At 42.2% G+C, this 17,011-nt stretch overlaps 1 protein-coding gene across 1 annotated transcript; it reads left to right on the top strand.

Moving 5' to 3' along the window:
• The first annotated feature begins 879 nt into the window (after positions 1-879).
• On the top strand, positions 880-16,404 carry LOC120792735 (GTPase HRas). Its single transcript, XM_040132041.1, has 6 exons — positions 880-1,153; positions 9,268-9,411; positions 10,362-10,540; positions 12,176-12,335; positions 13,071-13,195; positions 13,441-16,404. The coding sequence occupies exons 2-5, from the start codon at positions 9,301-9,303 to the stop codon at positions 13,188-13,190; spliced, it is 570 nt and encodes a 189-aa protein (XP_039987975.1). The 5' UTR covers positions 880-1,153; positions 9,268-9,300; the 3' UTR covers positions 13,191-13,195; positions 13,441-16,404.
• Positions 16,405-17,011: the final 607 nt, after the last annotated feature.

Genomic DNA, 17,011 nt, shown 5'->3' with positions numbered 1-17,011 from the left:
TATAATCATTTCAACGGATGAAACACTGTATTTGTCACAACAATCATTTTCTTCGCGGCCGTTTATCTAAATTACACACCAGAGCTACTTTTTTTTGATGCAGTGTCAGGGTGGACAGGAGAAAGAAGAGCCATGTAGGCATAATTCATGTGTTATTTTAATGACGCCTACTGACACTAGGAAAAATAGAAAAAAATGCCCGGTTTCTTGAGCTCAAACAAATACTGAAAATGGAAGCGTAGTAGAATCTGGTTAATTATCTATAATACACACTGAGGAATAACAATGTAACTGCTCCTCAAGAGCTAGCTGTCATGGAGGACACTGATAAGGTCATGTGTTTAGGAATATTACTGGAAATTTTGGTGGTTTAATAACGACGTGGAGTTCACATTCTACTATTTCACACACGCTGAACATGCTGGGCCTTTTATGCTGACCCCGATTTCTTTTATACACTAAATATCTTAAAACGTGACTGTTTGATTGATTTGATTTGATTTGAATTGATTTGATAAGTAAATGACAGGGGATTTAATGTTCTTCACCAGAACTAAATGCATGTCAGTGAAGAGAACGCTTTTTTTTTTTTAAACAAAAAAAAAAACAAGAAGACTAAAGGCAACTTTATAGTTAAGTGACTGTTAATACAAGATGTTAAATTTCGTGATTTCTTTAACGATCAGAAAATGTTACAGAGTAAATCCTGTGGTGTGTTTTGTGTATGTATTGGGGTGGGGGGTGTGGGGGGGGGCATCTGGCCTTCACAGCGGTGTTTTCACAATTCCGACAGCGTATGAATGCAGCAGTAACATGCATGGTAACCGGGGCGGTTCTATGTTTGATAGAGCTGGGCGTGGGCTCTACACTCCTGATCCCCTCTCCTCTGTCTGTGGAAGCACATTGTTCAACGCGGGCTCATTTTACCCACAACCAATGAATGCCTTGGTGCATTTTACCTACTGAAAATTAACAAACACTCTCTGGGGGAGAATACGGCGCAGGCATCCGAAGACGGTCGGGAGCAGACCAAGAACATTTTTGCTTCCTTGTGATTACAGCTGAGACGCAAAAGAGTTGAAAGATTTTTTTTTTTTTTTCTTCCCCGGTAGACGAAACGTCGCTCTTGTCGCCAATTAGACCCCTGCTTGTTGTAAGTATGCAGTGCACATTCCTGTGTCCGAAACATGTCGGCAGCGACTGTATTTTCTCTGACTGTAGTCCGCTTTTAAAATGCTTTCAGTGTTTTCGACACCGCTGGAGACTGCGGTCCGCTGTAGGAACACGCTAGCTAGCTATCATAACGTGTTAATTCGGCTCAACATCTCACGCTTGCTCTTGAGTCCTGGCTACATGTATGGGGGGTTGCATAGGGGTATGGATATTGCCCACGCCTCGGGTTTTTTTTTTTTTTAAAACAGTTATCTTTTTTGATAAGCGGTCTCCATTGAGTCCGGGTGTTGAAACTTGGTTATGGAGGAATCTCATCAGACTACCCCCCCACCCACCAAGTCTTACTTTGAAAAAGAAACCGAAGGCACTGAAATGAACATAGGCTGTAGTTTGGAAATGACTGTCTGTGGCCTGTATTCTTGTCCAATGTGAAGACAGTCTTGAGTATGAGGTCGCCGCTGCCGATAGTGGCCACACAGACGTGAAGGGTGACGCCCCGTCAGACTGAGTAAAAAAACCGAACGTATCACTGCGGAAGTTAGATTTCCATTATAAGGCATTTATAAAAGCAGACACGGACTGATTCCTACCCTGGAAGCTGTCCGTTAAGAACTGTCTAGTGAGTTGAAAAGGAAAAAAAAAAAAAAGAAGGCAAAGACAGCACTAATTAGCCATCACTCAAATTGCGGCCGTAGGGGCTGCTATACAGGAGGAGAAAAAAAAAATTAACTTGTCCCAAGCTGACACAGATCTCTGTCAGAATTCCTCCTGTTCATCATAGAAAAAGTAGGATCAAAACATTTAACTCGGTGCGCTCTGAGAAAGCAAGGCAAAAAGTGTTTCACTGTAGTGTTTGTTTTTGGCTTTTTGTTCATATCATTTTCACTGACTGCTGTTCATATTTTATCCACCGCAACATCACTGTGGCTGATCCAAGCCTAGTATGTGAATGACATACAACACCCCCATAACCTTTTTGTTTTTTTTTTAATTTTTTTATCATGATCATATATGTTGGAGTGCATTGGGTTCCGTTCAAGGAGGTCCAGTGATCATCATGTCAATTTGACATCAGCGTCTGCAGCATTCAGAGTTAAGGCTAGAATTGAGGCAGCTGGAAAACAGCTGGAGATAGTCCAGCTAGTGATAGAGGTGTGATGTTAATCCGCTGTCCCTTTCTCTGAACAGCTGTGGCCTGGGTGCTGCCCAGCTGCAAGCCAAAACAAGAGTGACTCTTTTGGATACCAAGATTTTACAAATTACTACTTTTCATACTGCTTTGATTTGCTGAGATTTAGTTTGTTAAATGTGCAGGCGTGAGACTTGGAAATGACTCAGAACAGGCTTGTGTATGAATGTGAGGGGAGTTTATAGGTATCTTTGTAAGGTTTTCACCGGAAAACTGACCAGGATCTTCAGCAGGCTAACTGGCAGTTTTGTTTATATGACCCACAATATGCTTTCTGTGCACTTCTGCGCTTTCACATGCACTCAAACACAAACTAAAACAACTGGACACGATTAACTCATTCCTCTGACTGCCAAAAAAAAAAAAAAAAAAAACCAAAACAAAACACTGATGAGTTTCGGGGTGTTTGGTAACTGATGATAAGCCTCATGGCTCCTCTAACTGGCAGGCCTTTGTGTGGAGGTCAGCTGGCCTTTTCATCTCTGCTACTGCCTCCACCGTCTCACCCAGCCTGACAAGCTAAAAGGATGACCCAGTAGGGAAAAGGTCACTTGGACTCCAGTGCCTTTTAAGAGCAGCTTGTTTAAGTGTGCACACACCTACCCTCTCACATATCCGCAGAAAGTCTCCATCTAAATGTTTGTAAGGGAGAAAATGTTGGGAAGAGGGAAATGGAATCATAAAGGGTTTTCTGTAAAGGTTCTTTTTCAGTCTAATTACAGGAGGATTGTCTTGGATAATTATTAATAGAGGATAGACCTGTTTGAGATGTATTATATTCTAACAACTAGATTCATCAGATAGACTCTATGATTAAGAACTACTTTAGGCCCTCACCTACTTGTGTTTCATCGGCCCCGTAGAGCAGAGCAGTGATTCCTCAGCTGCTGGTCAACATTTATGCTTGGATGCTGTTTAGCAGGATGATGTCATCGGTGAGCAGTGGGAGGGTGCGGTGGGCTATCAAGGCTCTAGGATGGGTCTTGGAGCCTCAGTATTCGACTGTGATACCTCCCTAGAGAGGGTCTCCTTACCATCATCGCTCCATTAAAAATCTGTTATCTCTGCAGTGGGCTTGTGGCTCTGCCAGTATGGATTCTTTAACCAATTAAGCACTTTAATGGAGAGCAGAATGCATGTCGAGGAAGACGGCCATTCATGTCCCCTCCTTCTTGCATCGTGTGTGAAGAAGTAAAGAGGTCTTTATTGGCTATAGTCATCAGAGCTTTACAGCTGAATTAGCTGGAGAATGTTGAGCATTTTCATTATTGATTGTTGAGCATTCATTCATTATTTTTCAGTTTCCAGGTCGACCCTTCCCTCCAGTGGTTTGCTGTACCCTTGGCATATAGTAAGAGTAGCCCTCTCACTCCCTCGCCCTCCGCCACTCTCCTCCCATCACCCCTCCCGCCGCTCTGTGCTGGCACCCTCCGTAAGCTGTCATGTAAGATTATCTTCCTGGTCCAGGCGGGGCTCTAGGGTTTCAAAATGAACCGTTAATTTCCCAGGCTGGAGGTGGCGAGCTATAAATAACCCTAAACACAGACATACTGTGTAGTGCTCTATGATCGAAAAAGGGGGCAGCCATGCAAAGATTTTGGGGACTTGGGAAGCGATAGGTCACCAACTATTAGAATAGTATGTAGCTATAACCTTTCTCAGAGCCATGCATGTAAACAATGGTAGAGAGAAACTTTCTCTGTTTTACTTTTAGCACTCTGTTATAGTATTGTTACTTTTGTCAGATATGTACAATTTGAAAAAGAAAAATAGAACATAGTGAGACATCATCGTGGTTCTGTGCATGTTATTATCGGTGTCATTGTTATTAATACTTGTGTGTATGTGTGTGCATATGCAAATGTGGCCAGCTGTTGCACATCTGGGGCAATTACAGACTGCATAGGTTAACCATGCACTGACAGTAATTTTGGAGCAATTTGAAAATCAGGAGTGCAGAGGAGTATATGGGGGGTGCGGCACTGCTACAGGGGCAGGAAAACCATCTACGTGCACAGAGCAGAAAATCTCAGACAAAAAGTTCCCATGCTTGGTCCCTGTGTATGGATGAAATATGTAAAAAGATTGATGTGCACTGATGATTGTGATCTCCAGCAGCTGTATCCTCGTCCCTCCTCTCTGTCTGCACAAAGACCAGCGCAGTATGAGCCCCTACTGACAACAAGTGGCTCTGAGGAAGTGACAGCATCTCTATCAATGATTAATTTTCCTGCTCATCTCCATATGTATGTGTGGATTATTAATCAGCTGCTGACATGACCTAGTTTGAGAGGAGGTGGCACGGCTGTCTGTTTTCCTTCCTTCAGTCTCCCCGTAGTGGGCACAGTTGCGTTGAATTTGCATTTTAGGCTGTTACATCCAGTGGTTTGGCAGGTGTATACTTGAAATCTCGTTATGAAGAAGAAATGCGGTAAACAACCATGTCAGAATCTGGAGAGTGGTGGGTGTTTGTGAGACTGCAGATGTCAATCTTTACCTGTTTTTATTTGTGTGTGTGTGTGTGTGTGTGTGTGTGTGTGTGTGTGTGTGTGTGTGTGTGTGTGTGTGTGTGTGTGTGTGTGTGTGTGTGTGTGTGTGTGTGTGTTCCCTACATTTTCCATCTTTCCTACTCACCACTGAATATTGCTAATATAACAGGCCGGCTACTGTCAGACACATTATCAATGCATGGGGAATTCAAGGTCAGCTGGGTAAGGTTAAGAATGGTACTTATAGTAGAATGAATCTTGGTAGAGGGTTAAAGAAGAAGAACATGGGAGAGATAACGCAAATATCCGCCATGCAAATCTGCTGATTCACCCTTAAAGTGCTGACCAAATGCTGCCCATTTGGTCAGCACCTCATGTTGTCCTGTCACCTTTATCTACCAGACTGGACTGGAAAGACGGATCTCACAAATCTTCATGTAATCCATGCTAGTGTTAAAACCAAAATTTGATTAATCAGTTTGTCCATCAATGGAAAAATGTATCAACAACTTTTAAAATCAATTATTGGGTCTTTTATCAAGAAAAATGGCCAAAGATTGCGTGTATCCAGCGCAGATGTAAAGATTTGCTGTGTTTATCTGTAAGTAGAGACCAACCAATACTGGATTTTCAAGTCTGATATTGATACATCAGAAATAAAAAAACATATATAACATACATATGGAACATATTTTTGGCATTTCTATTCTGCAGTTTCTTCTTTTTGGCTGGCATATAAAACCAATATTGTGTTAAGCTGATATTGACGGGGAAATTGTGAGGAAATCTTTCCACAATTTCCTCACAATTTATAGACCTAACAATTAATCAGTTTAATTGAAAAAAATACCAACAGGTTAATTGATAATGAAAAGAATTGTTGGTCTATAATTTAGTATTTTATTTTGTGTCCATGCTGTTTTTGATAACCATTCCAACACACTAAACTGAAGCAGTGCCTGACCAGCCCTGATGTGAATGCTTGCCATGTCTTGAGCTTGTAGCCCTCAGTGACCGAAGGTGTTCCAGCGTCTGCCTGCCCTGCAGCTCTACCCACAGCTGCTGTTTATTTGGTTAGAGTAGGCTCTGTGCAGCAAGGCTGGCTCTGCGGCTCCGTCACGGTCTCTGTACTCCAGCCAGGGCGAGCTGCACTGTGTACCAGGTTGATTTATTTACAGTGAGGGAAAAGGAAGCTAAATGTTTGGCCACAAGATTGAGGGGTCAGGATAATTCCCTTCCTGTTGTGCTTGAGAATTACAGCAGCGTGGGTGTGTTTACAAGGAGGCCATTGTTGATATTGGTGATGGTGTTCAGAGCTACCTGTTCCATTACAGCTTACGGGATCAAGGATGTGTCGCTTGAACGCGTGTGTGTGTCTGTGTGTCTGTGTGATTGAGTGAGGGTAGCTAAATGGCAGTCTTCAGTTAGCAATTCTGCTTTTCCGTCAATCATTAACATCAGTGAGTCAATCTCAGTCTTGGCTAATCTTAGTCTGCCCCCACGTCACCACAGTTACACACACTTCAGACACAAATAACACAAACAAAGGTTTTTGCAGAGGTGCACCCAGATTCTGTTAACACAGCACCACACCCAGAGACAAATTTAGGAGCACGTCTGTTATTTTTCTCCCACAATTGAATTAGCGTTGTAAGTTTAGTTTGGATGTTGTCCCTTCATGAAACTTCCCAGAGGCATGTTCATGACACCTGTTGCTCTTCTCTTTCTACAAGTCAAGTTTAAAATTGACTCCAGCTGCGTGTGTGCTCCTTGGGGAGATTTTAAGCACAAGAGAGAGGGTGTGGATGTGGTCTGCTCAGGCCCGCTAAAGCATTGACATTCACTGCTCTTGAGTGAGCAAGGAGTTCGTGTAACAGAGCAACACGGAGTGCATTTTATGTTAGGGATGACAGTTGGTGCCCTGAAAAATGTATAAAAGCATATGTGACTTGCGGTGCTCATGAAATCCTGAGAGACTGATTACACACTGTTAGCAGGTGGTGCAGGTTAGTGATTTTCTTCTGCAGCTCACTTAAGGAACATTGAGCAAAAAGTGAGACACTGTCAATGAGCAGGCTGAGATGTTTAACCCCACATGACCATCGTTTACTATGAACTGCTCCGTCTGAATCACAAGACATGAGAAAAACTGCTTGTGAGGAAGAGAAATCTTAGGCTACGCTGGACGTGAGGGTGTATGTAGATAAGTGTGTAACACGATGTGATATGATTCTGATGACGTTACTCAGTTTTTGTTTAAAGTGGAAATGGCACTTCACATATATTCAAAGTATAACGGTGTAAAAACATCTAGAGGTGAGTTTTTGGTTTCTCCTGTCAAAGCAGAAAGTGAAACTAAACTTCCACTCACAGCTGATGCTTTTCTCTGATGTACACGAATTTCCAGTGATTTTCCTGTCTGTCATGACAGATGACATCGCTATGATGACATTACCTGACAGCTCATTGTTGCCTGTACTGATGTCCAACTGAAGCTGTAAGAACGTCATGTTCCTGCTGGGCCCCTGGCCGACTTGACTTGTGGTTAGCTATAGGTTTAGTCACACTAGCCCTGGCTGGTATTCGATTCGGTCTTGCGAAATACTCATTATAGCTTCATGTCTTTCCAGCACTGACTCATCAAGTCTTCTACAGGGCTAGTACCAGTTCATTTTTAGGTCATAGATCTTGTTTTTGTTTTGTTTTTTTGGTGAATTTTACAGTAAGCTGAGTCACAATCTGCCACTGTATGTAGTGGTAACACCCATATGACTACAGCCTCTACCAGTTGATGCAGCATGCCTGGAATTTCGCTGGCCAGCAGTGTTGCGGTGTGAATGATGTCAGGATTTGTGTGTGTGTGTGTGTGTGTGTGTGTGTGTGTGTGTGTGTGTGTGTGTGTGTGTGTGTGTGTGTGTGTGTGTGTGTGTGTGTGTGTGTGTGTGTGTGTGTGTGTGTGTGTGTGTGTGTTTGTGTGTGTGTGTGTGTGTGTGTGTGTGCGCACATTGGCTTGTGTGTCTGTATTGCCTTGTGCCTATGCATGTATATAGAAGTGTGGCTCCAGCTGACTCAGTAGTTAACACTGCGATAACATAATTGACACAAGCTTTTCTGCAAAATCAAAATTCCCACATTTACTGAGCACGCCTTGTGTTTCTGGTACTGTAAAATCCGGATTAGTTGCTCTTCACCACAAACCTCCAGCTATCCCTCTCTGCTCTTCTACTAACGGTTGCTGTCCGTTGGTTGTTGATTAAGTTGTGTCAACCCAACTAACCTAACCAATTTAAAAAAAAAAAATAAACATTCACCACAGCTAAATGATTTCAAACTCAGCTTTAAAAAAAAAAAAAAAGGCTGTGAATTTCAAATACGAATCCAAAGGTGAAAAAATTTCTTTTGAGCTACCCAAACTTCCCCTCATTTTTTGAGTAATTTAGCATAATTTTGGAGTAGTAGAAATTCTGCTTTAAGTTTTACCTGTGTCAATGTAGGAACTGCTTTACTTTAACCAATTCTGTTTTCGAATACCCTAGGTCCATAAATTCTTGTAAACGTAGTGAAGTTTTATCCTTCAGAAAATGGACATCACTTATGTTTTCTCAAGAGAGCAACTTGTTTCTTTAATAACTTGCCTTAAATTTATAGTCAGGTCATCAACTAGACCTATTAAGTGAGTTTCGTGGGTCCATAGGGGGCAACTGCAGGCACACCTAGAGTCATAAAATTCTCTTTTAGGCCACTCATTCTGTTGCTATGGATTGATCCCTATGTAATAACCAAGGGAAACCAACAGAAAACAGTTCATGGCAATAACCTAGCTTTGTTAGAAATAGAGAATTGATTTTTAACTTTTTAGAAATTGTAGTTCTTCTAAATATTTCTGTTCAGTGTGCTTTTGTCATTGCTCTATTTTTATGTTTGTTTTTTTTTAATCTGGGAATTTTGACTGTGAGGCATGAGTAATGTGAAGCCTGAGTGATGAGGATCAGTCTGCCAGTGTCGTGCCCCTCCTTTTTCTCCCTCTCTGCCTCCCTAGCTCGCTCTCTCATACACACTCTCTCTGCTGCTCACACTGAGCGGGAGAGGATTGGAACATTGAGTACCTTCAGCACATTTTTTACATTCCCCTTGGTGAGGGTCTCAACCTCAGCCCCCACTACACACACACACACACACACACACACACAAACCACTAATGTTTCTCACCACAGGGCAGTAATGGCAATATGTATGTTTTGTCTGTACCACTGGCTATGGACCGCATCATGGTAGTCCAGTGGCAGAGGATATCTTGTCAAAGCTCTGTGTGTGTGTGTGTGTGTGTGTGTGTGTGTGTGTGTGTGTGTGTGTGTGTTTTGTTTTTTTGTCAGTGTGCTAACTCGCACCTTTCACTGCGCCCTTTCTTCTCTCCAGCTGTGGTTTGTGTGGTGAGCAGCAGCGGCAAAGATGACGGAGTATAAGCTGGTGGTGGTGGGAGCTGGAGGCGTGGGCAAGAGTGCACTCACCATTCAGCTCATCCAGAACCACTTTGTGGATGAATATGACCCCACCATAGAGGTACGGCTCTCTTCTGCATGTTCTACACATTATTTTTATGGGACGCTACTCGTTTGTTAGGGTAGAAGGTTACTGGTTGAGCATATTGTTTAAAAAAAAAAAAAAAAAAGTTCTTCCCTGCTCCCCCTTGAATCATTGTGTGGTTATACACCACCTTTTGCACGTATGTGGTAGAAATGCATGATTTAATCTGCATGTTTTATACAAATGTCCAAACCCATGTCACTGCTGAAGAATATTGTCTAAATCCTGAGACGACAGCTCAGTCTAAACCAAGTTAATATGATTTAAGTAATTGAATGCTGTGGCAGTTCTCCAAATGGTCAGGCTTGGAAGAAATTCCCAATTGTGTTTTAAAAAGAAGTATTTACTCTGCCCTTCTTTGTAATTCTTACATTTTCATGAAAATAAGACACTGAAAGACATTGCAAAGAGAATAGGGAAGCCAGTGGGACTGTATTCTCCTCTCTCTTCTCTCTTTTTCTCCCTCTCTGTCTCCACTCTCTCCCTCTCTTTCTCACCACGCCTGCCTCTGGCCAGACAATGTCCTTTTTGTGTATTTGCATTCCTGGCCCCTATGCTCTAACAAACAAAGGGACGGCACTCCATGTTTTTGTGGCTGCGTGTTAGAAGGCTAAACATTGGCTCCGATACCCTGCTCCTCTGATCTCTTGATCTTCATTTGACCTTGAAATGGACAGGGAATTAATAACAGATATTAGTTAATACACAGTCAATTGACAGTGTATCTCTACATCTTTGCATATGTACATGTGGCTTAGCACTGCGAGACCATGGCCATGGATCTGACCTCCTCAGTGATATACCCACAGTTACCTTACCTTACCTTACCTTACCTTACTTTTTGTAACAGATTGCTCATTCATGCATTTCACTGATGGCTCTACCAGCTCTCTAAATGTTGGAGCTTCTCCCTTTTTTTTCTGCAGGACTCGTACAGGAAACAAGTTGTGATTGACGGGGAGACCTGCTTGCTGGACATCCTGGACACTGCAGGTCAGGAGGAGTACAGCGCCATGAGGGACCAGTACATGAGGACAGGGGAGGGTTTCCTGTGCGTCTTTGCCATCAACAACACCAAGTCTTTTGAGGACATTCACCAGTACAGGTGTGTGTGTGTGTGTGTGTGTGTGTGTGTGTGTGTGTGTGTGTGTGTGTGTGTGTGTGTGTGTGTGTGTGTGTGTGTGTGTGTGTGTGTGTGTGTGTGTGTGTGTGTGTGTGTGTGTGTGTGTGTGTTCGTGTGTGTGTGTGTGTGTGTGTGTGTTTGTGTTTGTGTTCAAGAAAGATGGAGAGCAGAAAGCATCACAAATCATGATATTGATACTGAGCATGTGATCTATTTTTTCAGATGTGTACATGTGTATTTGCTGGCCAGGTCACAGATGTATCAGGGTGGAGTTGGACACAAAGTCGTTCCTGTTCTGTTAGTTCTCTTCTGAGGTTCTATGTATTTTTATATACAGTGTGTGTTATAGGGAGAGGGGTGTGTATACGTGTGTGTTCCAGCTCTCTGCAGTAGTGGGGTGATGTCATGCTGTAGCGTTTAACACAGCTAAAGTAAGCTTAGCCCCCAACTGGAGGATTACAGCACGATGCCAATGAAATCGATCCTGACTCTATTAGAGGAGCAGGGAGAGGTAGCGCTCCCAAGGACAGGGAAGGAGAAAGGGAGGCAGGGAAGGGGGGTTCAGCTGAAGATGGCAGTGTTCTCTCTCTTTGCCACATTCTGCCTCTCTCATCACATCAGACACCTGCTTTGCCAGTCTTGCACGTGGCAAGTAAGAGGCTGCCTATTTACCTTGCCACCTCCTCTACAGTTCTGCAGGGTTTTTGAGTGTATTTCACACACATTTGTTTGACTTGCTGCCATTGCAGCCCAGCCTTTTTTGGGCGAAGTTTTAACACAAGTCTTGTTATCACTGTGCAGCTTGTGAAAGCATGCATGGATCTTTGGCTGGATGCTAGAATAGGTGGTGGCCTGGTTAGAGCTATTGAGTTATTTAAAGATCTGTCATCTGTCTTACAAGCAAAGATAGTCAGGGACATTTTTACAAAACTTCTCCAGTGTTGGCATGTACAGACACTAAATGGCACCTGCTTAAAACTGGGCAGTGCATCTTGATTTTTATTTTTCTTTAATTCAAACCGGCCAGCAGTATGATAATGTACTCTAGAATGCACCTGGTTAAGAAGATTATATCTGCTTTTGGTGTTCTCTGGCATTTTTAATACACCTATTAGACTTGAAATACCTGCCTCATCTGGAACAGGTTAACATGTTAACATGCCCATGGCTGGGTTGACAGTAGTGGATGTATCCTGCTGTACTGTGGCCGAGGGAGAAGAAGGGCTGAGCTGATTGATCTGACCCACTCCTCTCGCTCAGTTTCCCCTGGCTGCCTGGTGTTTGGCGCTGGCTGCTGTAGTGATGAGGTAATGCTGTTTGCCGCCTGCCTGTTGTCCATCCCTCCCCCTCCCTCCCTTGCTCTCCACCTCCCTCCTTCAGCAGTGCAGCCCAGCCCAGCACCAGCGGGCCCTGGCTCTTCCTCAGGGTCCTAAAGCTCCCTGGGTGGATGGTTCTCCAGTGGTGGAGCTGCTGTTGTTTATGAAGCTAGGAAGATTCCAAACAAGAGACATGTCACTGTGATTAAATACAATGCTGAAATGGGTTAAGGAAATGGCCAAAGTTTTGCAAATGAGATGTCAGTTATTGCAAATTCCTTGTTTTTTTTGCAATTCACAGAGAACAAATTAAACGTGTAAAGGACTCAGACGATGTCCCCATGGTGCTCGTGGGAAACAAATGTGACCTCCCGGCACGCACGGTGGACACAAGGCAAGCCCAGGAACTCGCCCGCTCCTATGGAATCCCTTACATTGAGACCTCTGCCAAGACACGACAGGTAGGTGGTAAACAAGAAGCAAACACCCACATACTGTACTTGCATTGTCATGGAAAGGAAGTGCCCTACTCTTTCTCTCTCTCACACACACATTTAAAATGATTTTTTTTTATCAATTTACAAATAACTAAATTTACCCACATCCCTAACAAAGCCTCAAAACTATGCTGCATCATACTGTGCTGTACATAGGTTATGACAGTGTTATGGTGTGGGCTCTGTAATAATTGTGTATTTTGTGCATTTGTAAATCTGTGTATTCACGCACATGAAGAGCAGTGAATGGCCCGCGGTATGATGTGATTTGCGTTGCTGGGAACATTTTATTATGCCGCAGGCTCATAATCAGGTTACCTTGGCTTGAGAACAGAGCACAGTAATTGAAAGGCCTCATAAGGACAAGCCACCGCACAGCTCCCACTGTCTCTGACTCACTGTCACACTATGTAGGTACATACGGACTCTCACATTCATCACTGAACCTGCAGAATGTCTGCCATTCAAATGGTAGAGTATGCAAAGAATTAAGCGATAACTTCATTTTAGTCATTGTGATTTGTTGATTAAGGGTGTCTGAATGATCAGGGTTGCCATGGTAACTTTGCAAAACCTCTCAATGGTTAGTACACCTGAGAGGTTCGATGGCAGTTATAAGAGGTGCATGCAGTGTACTTCACTGATAATTGACCGTTGTAAATGTCCGGCTCTTGCTGTAACCTTTCAGTGTGTTTACAGGGAGTGGAGGATGCCTTCTACACACTGGTCAGGGAGATCAGACAGCATAAACTGAGGAAGCTGAACCCACCTGATGAGAGCGGTCAGGATTGTATGAGCTGTCGCTGTGTGGTATCATGATGCAGGTGAGATGTTTCTACGAAATGTATTTCTCCCCTTAGAAAAGCTCCACAGTAATATGGGAAGTCTCCAAATTGGTCTGTTATGCCGGAACTCATACAGTATGTCTTTTTATATATATGACTACCCATTGTAGGGAAAAACAAATGTTAAAGCATATCTTTCTCCGTTTAACTTTGACTATGTCTCCCCAGAAACAACAAAATGGCACTAACATCTTTCCCCCTTTTTGTGTCGTATCATTCCCCAGCTGACTGTTCCACGTTGAGGAGAAATGCTACAGCGTGTAGTGGCAGCATGGACTTTAAGATAGAAAGATAAAACAAAGTCAATGATGAAATATAAACTTTTTCAAAAAGAGGATGATTGAACGAAACGCTCTCAAGGAAACCACCAGAGCTGACTGAACCATAGACCTTTTATGGAAAGGAGGATTTTGGATTGTTGCCTAAATGGCTAGCTGAACTAGCCTGGTCTGGTCCCTTTTTTTTGGTCCACACGGCAACCTGTCAGCAACACCACTAATGACTCTTTGTCAACTCCAGTGTGGTCTCGCTGGGTAGCTCCACATGTTTTCTGCTAACTTATTGTTTTCAGTCTCAACACTGGTCTTAAAGGGGGTGTTCCCAATCACCCTCCCACCTTGAAAGCCTGATTCCACTCCCCCTGCCTGACCACTGGAAGGACTGATTGACTTAAACGGAAAGTACTGGAATGGACATTTAGTTACCCCAACACCTCCTGCATAAATATACATCTCCATCCCACTCTGCCTGCCTTTGGTTTCCCTCGAATGGCTGTGTAGTCCCTTCATTATACTTAATTCAGAGGGTGGAGGCTGACGTGGGAAAGACTATTCATTTTTTGTTGTTGTTTAACAGTTAGCCTAGCTGTAAAAGTCTTTCATTTTGTTTTTGATATGGAACGTTCTTTTGTGATTGGAGGATTTGAAAGTCACTGAGCACTATGTGAGCAAGGGGGTTTATTTAAGATGGCACCTGGTTTGAAATATTTCATGACCTGCCTGGCGTAGTTGGAATTCCTTTTCAGGGTAGATATCTTGAATGGACAATGCAAAGCTGCCTTCTCTCCTTACAGATGTTTCTTTGCTAAAACTTGTCTTAGTGGAATAATAATAGTAATGGCTAGTGTACGTAGCTTCTGGTGCAATAGGATTCTTTACTGTCCAATGTACACAAAGTATTGGGAATAAACCACCTCTCACGACTACTTATTTTCCTGTATTACTTTGGTTTAGGGAGGAGAGGTACAGTGCATGAAAATGTAGTTGTTGTCATCTTTGCAGTTGCTAAAGCTGGAGAGGTTACCTGTAGAATAGGAGGAAAGCCCTACACTTGTACAGTTACACAGTGGCAGAATATGGTTTTAGACAAAATGACAACCAGTTGATTTTTTTTTTTTAAATTCTTTTCAGCAATTGTACGGTCCAGAACTCTTATTTACTACATGGTGATAACAGTTATTTGTAGATTGCAAGAAACGCTTTTTTTTTTTTTTTTTTTTTGGTTAATAAGGCTCAGGAATCAGGGTCCAGGATGGTCTCCTCTAACAGTCCTGGAAACCAGGGTTATGATGTCAACAGTTAGCTTTGCAGAGTGTAACGCACAAGTCCTGCCTCAGTATCGAACTTCAGTTTTCCCACACACCACGCTATCCTCAAACTGCTCCTCTTTTCTCTGCCGCCTCAGCTCTTAAAAGGAACAATAACAGGTCAGGTGCTAATCATGTCAGAACTGTGTATATGGGACTGTTGTGTGTATTAAGTGATGGATATTGGGCTATCGGAGCGCATTGCTTTGTTTCTTAACACTGACTAGCTTGTGCTCTCCACAGCTGCATTAATTTGCTGCCTAAATGAAAAAGAATGCTCTGTGTTTACTTGGCCTTATGTTAGCTAGTTTGTACCTCATGTATGCAGCAATCTCTACCTGAGACAATTATGTGTTCTGTTTGCTGCATCTTTCTTGTTATGTTTGATTGTGTGTGCAACTAAAAAATATAGAAGTTTGTTGAGTTTAGACATGCACTGTACAGAATTTGAAAGACAGGACAAGCCGCTAAAAACACTACACTGATTTTTTTTTTTTTTTTTTTTTTTATAAAAGGGGTTTTCTGTAAAGGCCTGTAGGTCTGAATGTGATTCTGTTTAACCTGACTGAAAAACTAAAGAAATTAAAGAGAATTCTTAAGACAAGGCCCAGTAGGAGCCAAGTTGTCTTGCCCCCAAGTTCATATGAAGTTTCATTCTGATTACATTGGAACATATAATGGTAATTCCTAGAAATTGTTAATTTTAGTCCAGATTGTACTTTTAACAGTTTAGAGAATTGGTCATGTATGACAACGTATGGAGTTCCAGACACTACAGGCAGGTTTTGGCAACAAGCTTCAGATGCAAACCTCAAAGACATCTCAGACCTCTTCCATGAAAGACGTCAAATGTTATTTTGCCATTTCAACATGAAAAATGTTTTTATTTTTATTGATTTTGTACAGCTAAAATGACTCTTTCACTTATAACGGCTTAAAAAAATATGATCAGTCTAGTTACTGTGTGGATGATAGTGGTCAAGTCGTTTTTATCGGTTAACTGTTCAGTTCTCTGCTTAGAGGACGATATGAACTGTGAATGTGTTCAAGTCTTTAGATATTGTTTGAAAGAAGCCTCGTGTTTAAAATTTACAATACTGAAATAATGCAGGGGTTGGTCCCACTTTGGGCTGTGTTGTTCCTAACTTTTATTTTTCACCCATTGTACTCAAACCTTTTGATGGGAAAAGAGCGTGGAGTTTGTAACATGTAATTACAGTCCTAATAGTATGCTTGTCCTCTCCCTGTCAGTCTTTAAAAAGTACATTCATAATAATACTATAGAATTCCACAAATCTATGCATTCAAATTTCCATTGCATAAGAATATCAGTGTCATGTTTCCGCAGGGATACTCCAGCCAGCAAACCATAAGTATACATGTCAGAAAACCTGGCGAGCATGACAAAGACTGTACGGACCATTGAGAGTTTTGCACAAGGATACAGTGGGCTCAAGGGCTTGTTTCTCCCCTTGCAAACTATGGAATGGTGGTGTGGAAGGAATTTGTGAAAATGTCAACTGTTTAGCTATTTAAGATGTATTTACTCTTTGAAAATGTGGCAACTGTATTGCAGGACAGGAATAAAGATGTCAAGATGAAACTGTGTCTTGATCCTTGTGAAATCAAACTTTCAGATCATGTTCCTCGAAAATTCGAGATTTGCTGCCGCCTACGGGCTGCTTTGTGTATCGTTTGAGTGATACAAATGAGGACAAAAAAATTCTAAAAGGTTAACTTTAACAGCTAATCAACTTCTATTCAGCTGAAATGTATAAATGTTGAGAAATATTTTCCCCCTTTTGCCTGGTAGAATCAAAATGTAGGGTTAACCTGTAGATTACACAATGTGGGCAAGTACAGCTGTGATGAGGGTTCAAAGGACACTCATAAATCTTGTGTTTACTCAAGAGTTTTACCACCAGGAGATGTGCCCTGTGCACGAGGCACGCTTATTTTATTTTGCTAAACCTAGTGAAGCATTTCAGTGTACAAAGAAAAAAAAAATGTAACAATTCTCAACAGCGATTTCTTTGTGGATAAACTCTAAAAGTTTCTAAAATGAATGAGTTTGTTTTGTCCTGGTTGATCTGTGTCTTGGTATCAGTTCTGATTGATATTTGGTAGATATTGGTCTCACTATTCAACTGATGAAGGAAAAGAACAAAGGTTGTGTGTGTGTGTGTGTGTGTGTGTGTGTGTGTGTGTGT

This window comes from Xiphias gladius, chromosome 8 (genome assembly GCF_016859285.1).
Source record: "Xiphias gladius isolate SHS-SW01 ecotype Sanya breed wild chromosome 8, ASM1685928v1, whole genome shotgun sequence".
NCBI classification, from domain to species: domain Eukaryota; kingdom Metazoa; phylum Chordata; class Actinopteri; order Istiophoriformes; family Xiphiidae; genus Xiphias; species Xiphias gladius.
Note: the sequence above shows the minus strand (reverse complement) of the source record. Positions and strands in the feature narration are given on the sequence as shown.

What these genes read in the sequence shown, in the direction of transcription:
- LOC120792735 (XM_040132041.1), top strand. Translation starts at nt 9,301, where the DNA reads ATGACGGAGTATAAGCTGGTGGTGGTGGGAGCTGGAGGCGTGGGCAAG. An exon ending in AATATGACCCCACCATAGAG is followed by an intron (nt 9,412 to 10,361) that starts GTACGGCTCTCT and finishes TTTTTTCTGCAG; the next exon opens with GACTCGTACAGGAAACAAGT. An exon ending in GAGGACATTCACCAGTACAG is followed by an intron (nt 10,541 to 12,175) that starts GTGTGTGTGTGT and finishes TGCAATTCACAG; the next exon opens with AGAACAAATTAAACGTGTAA.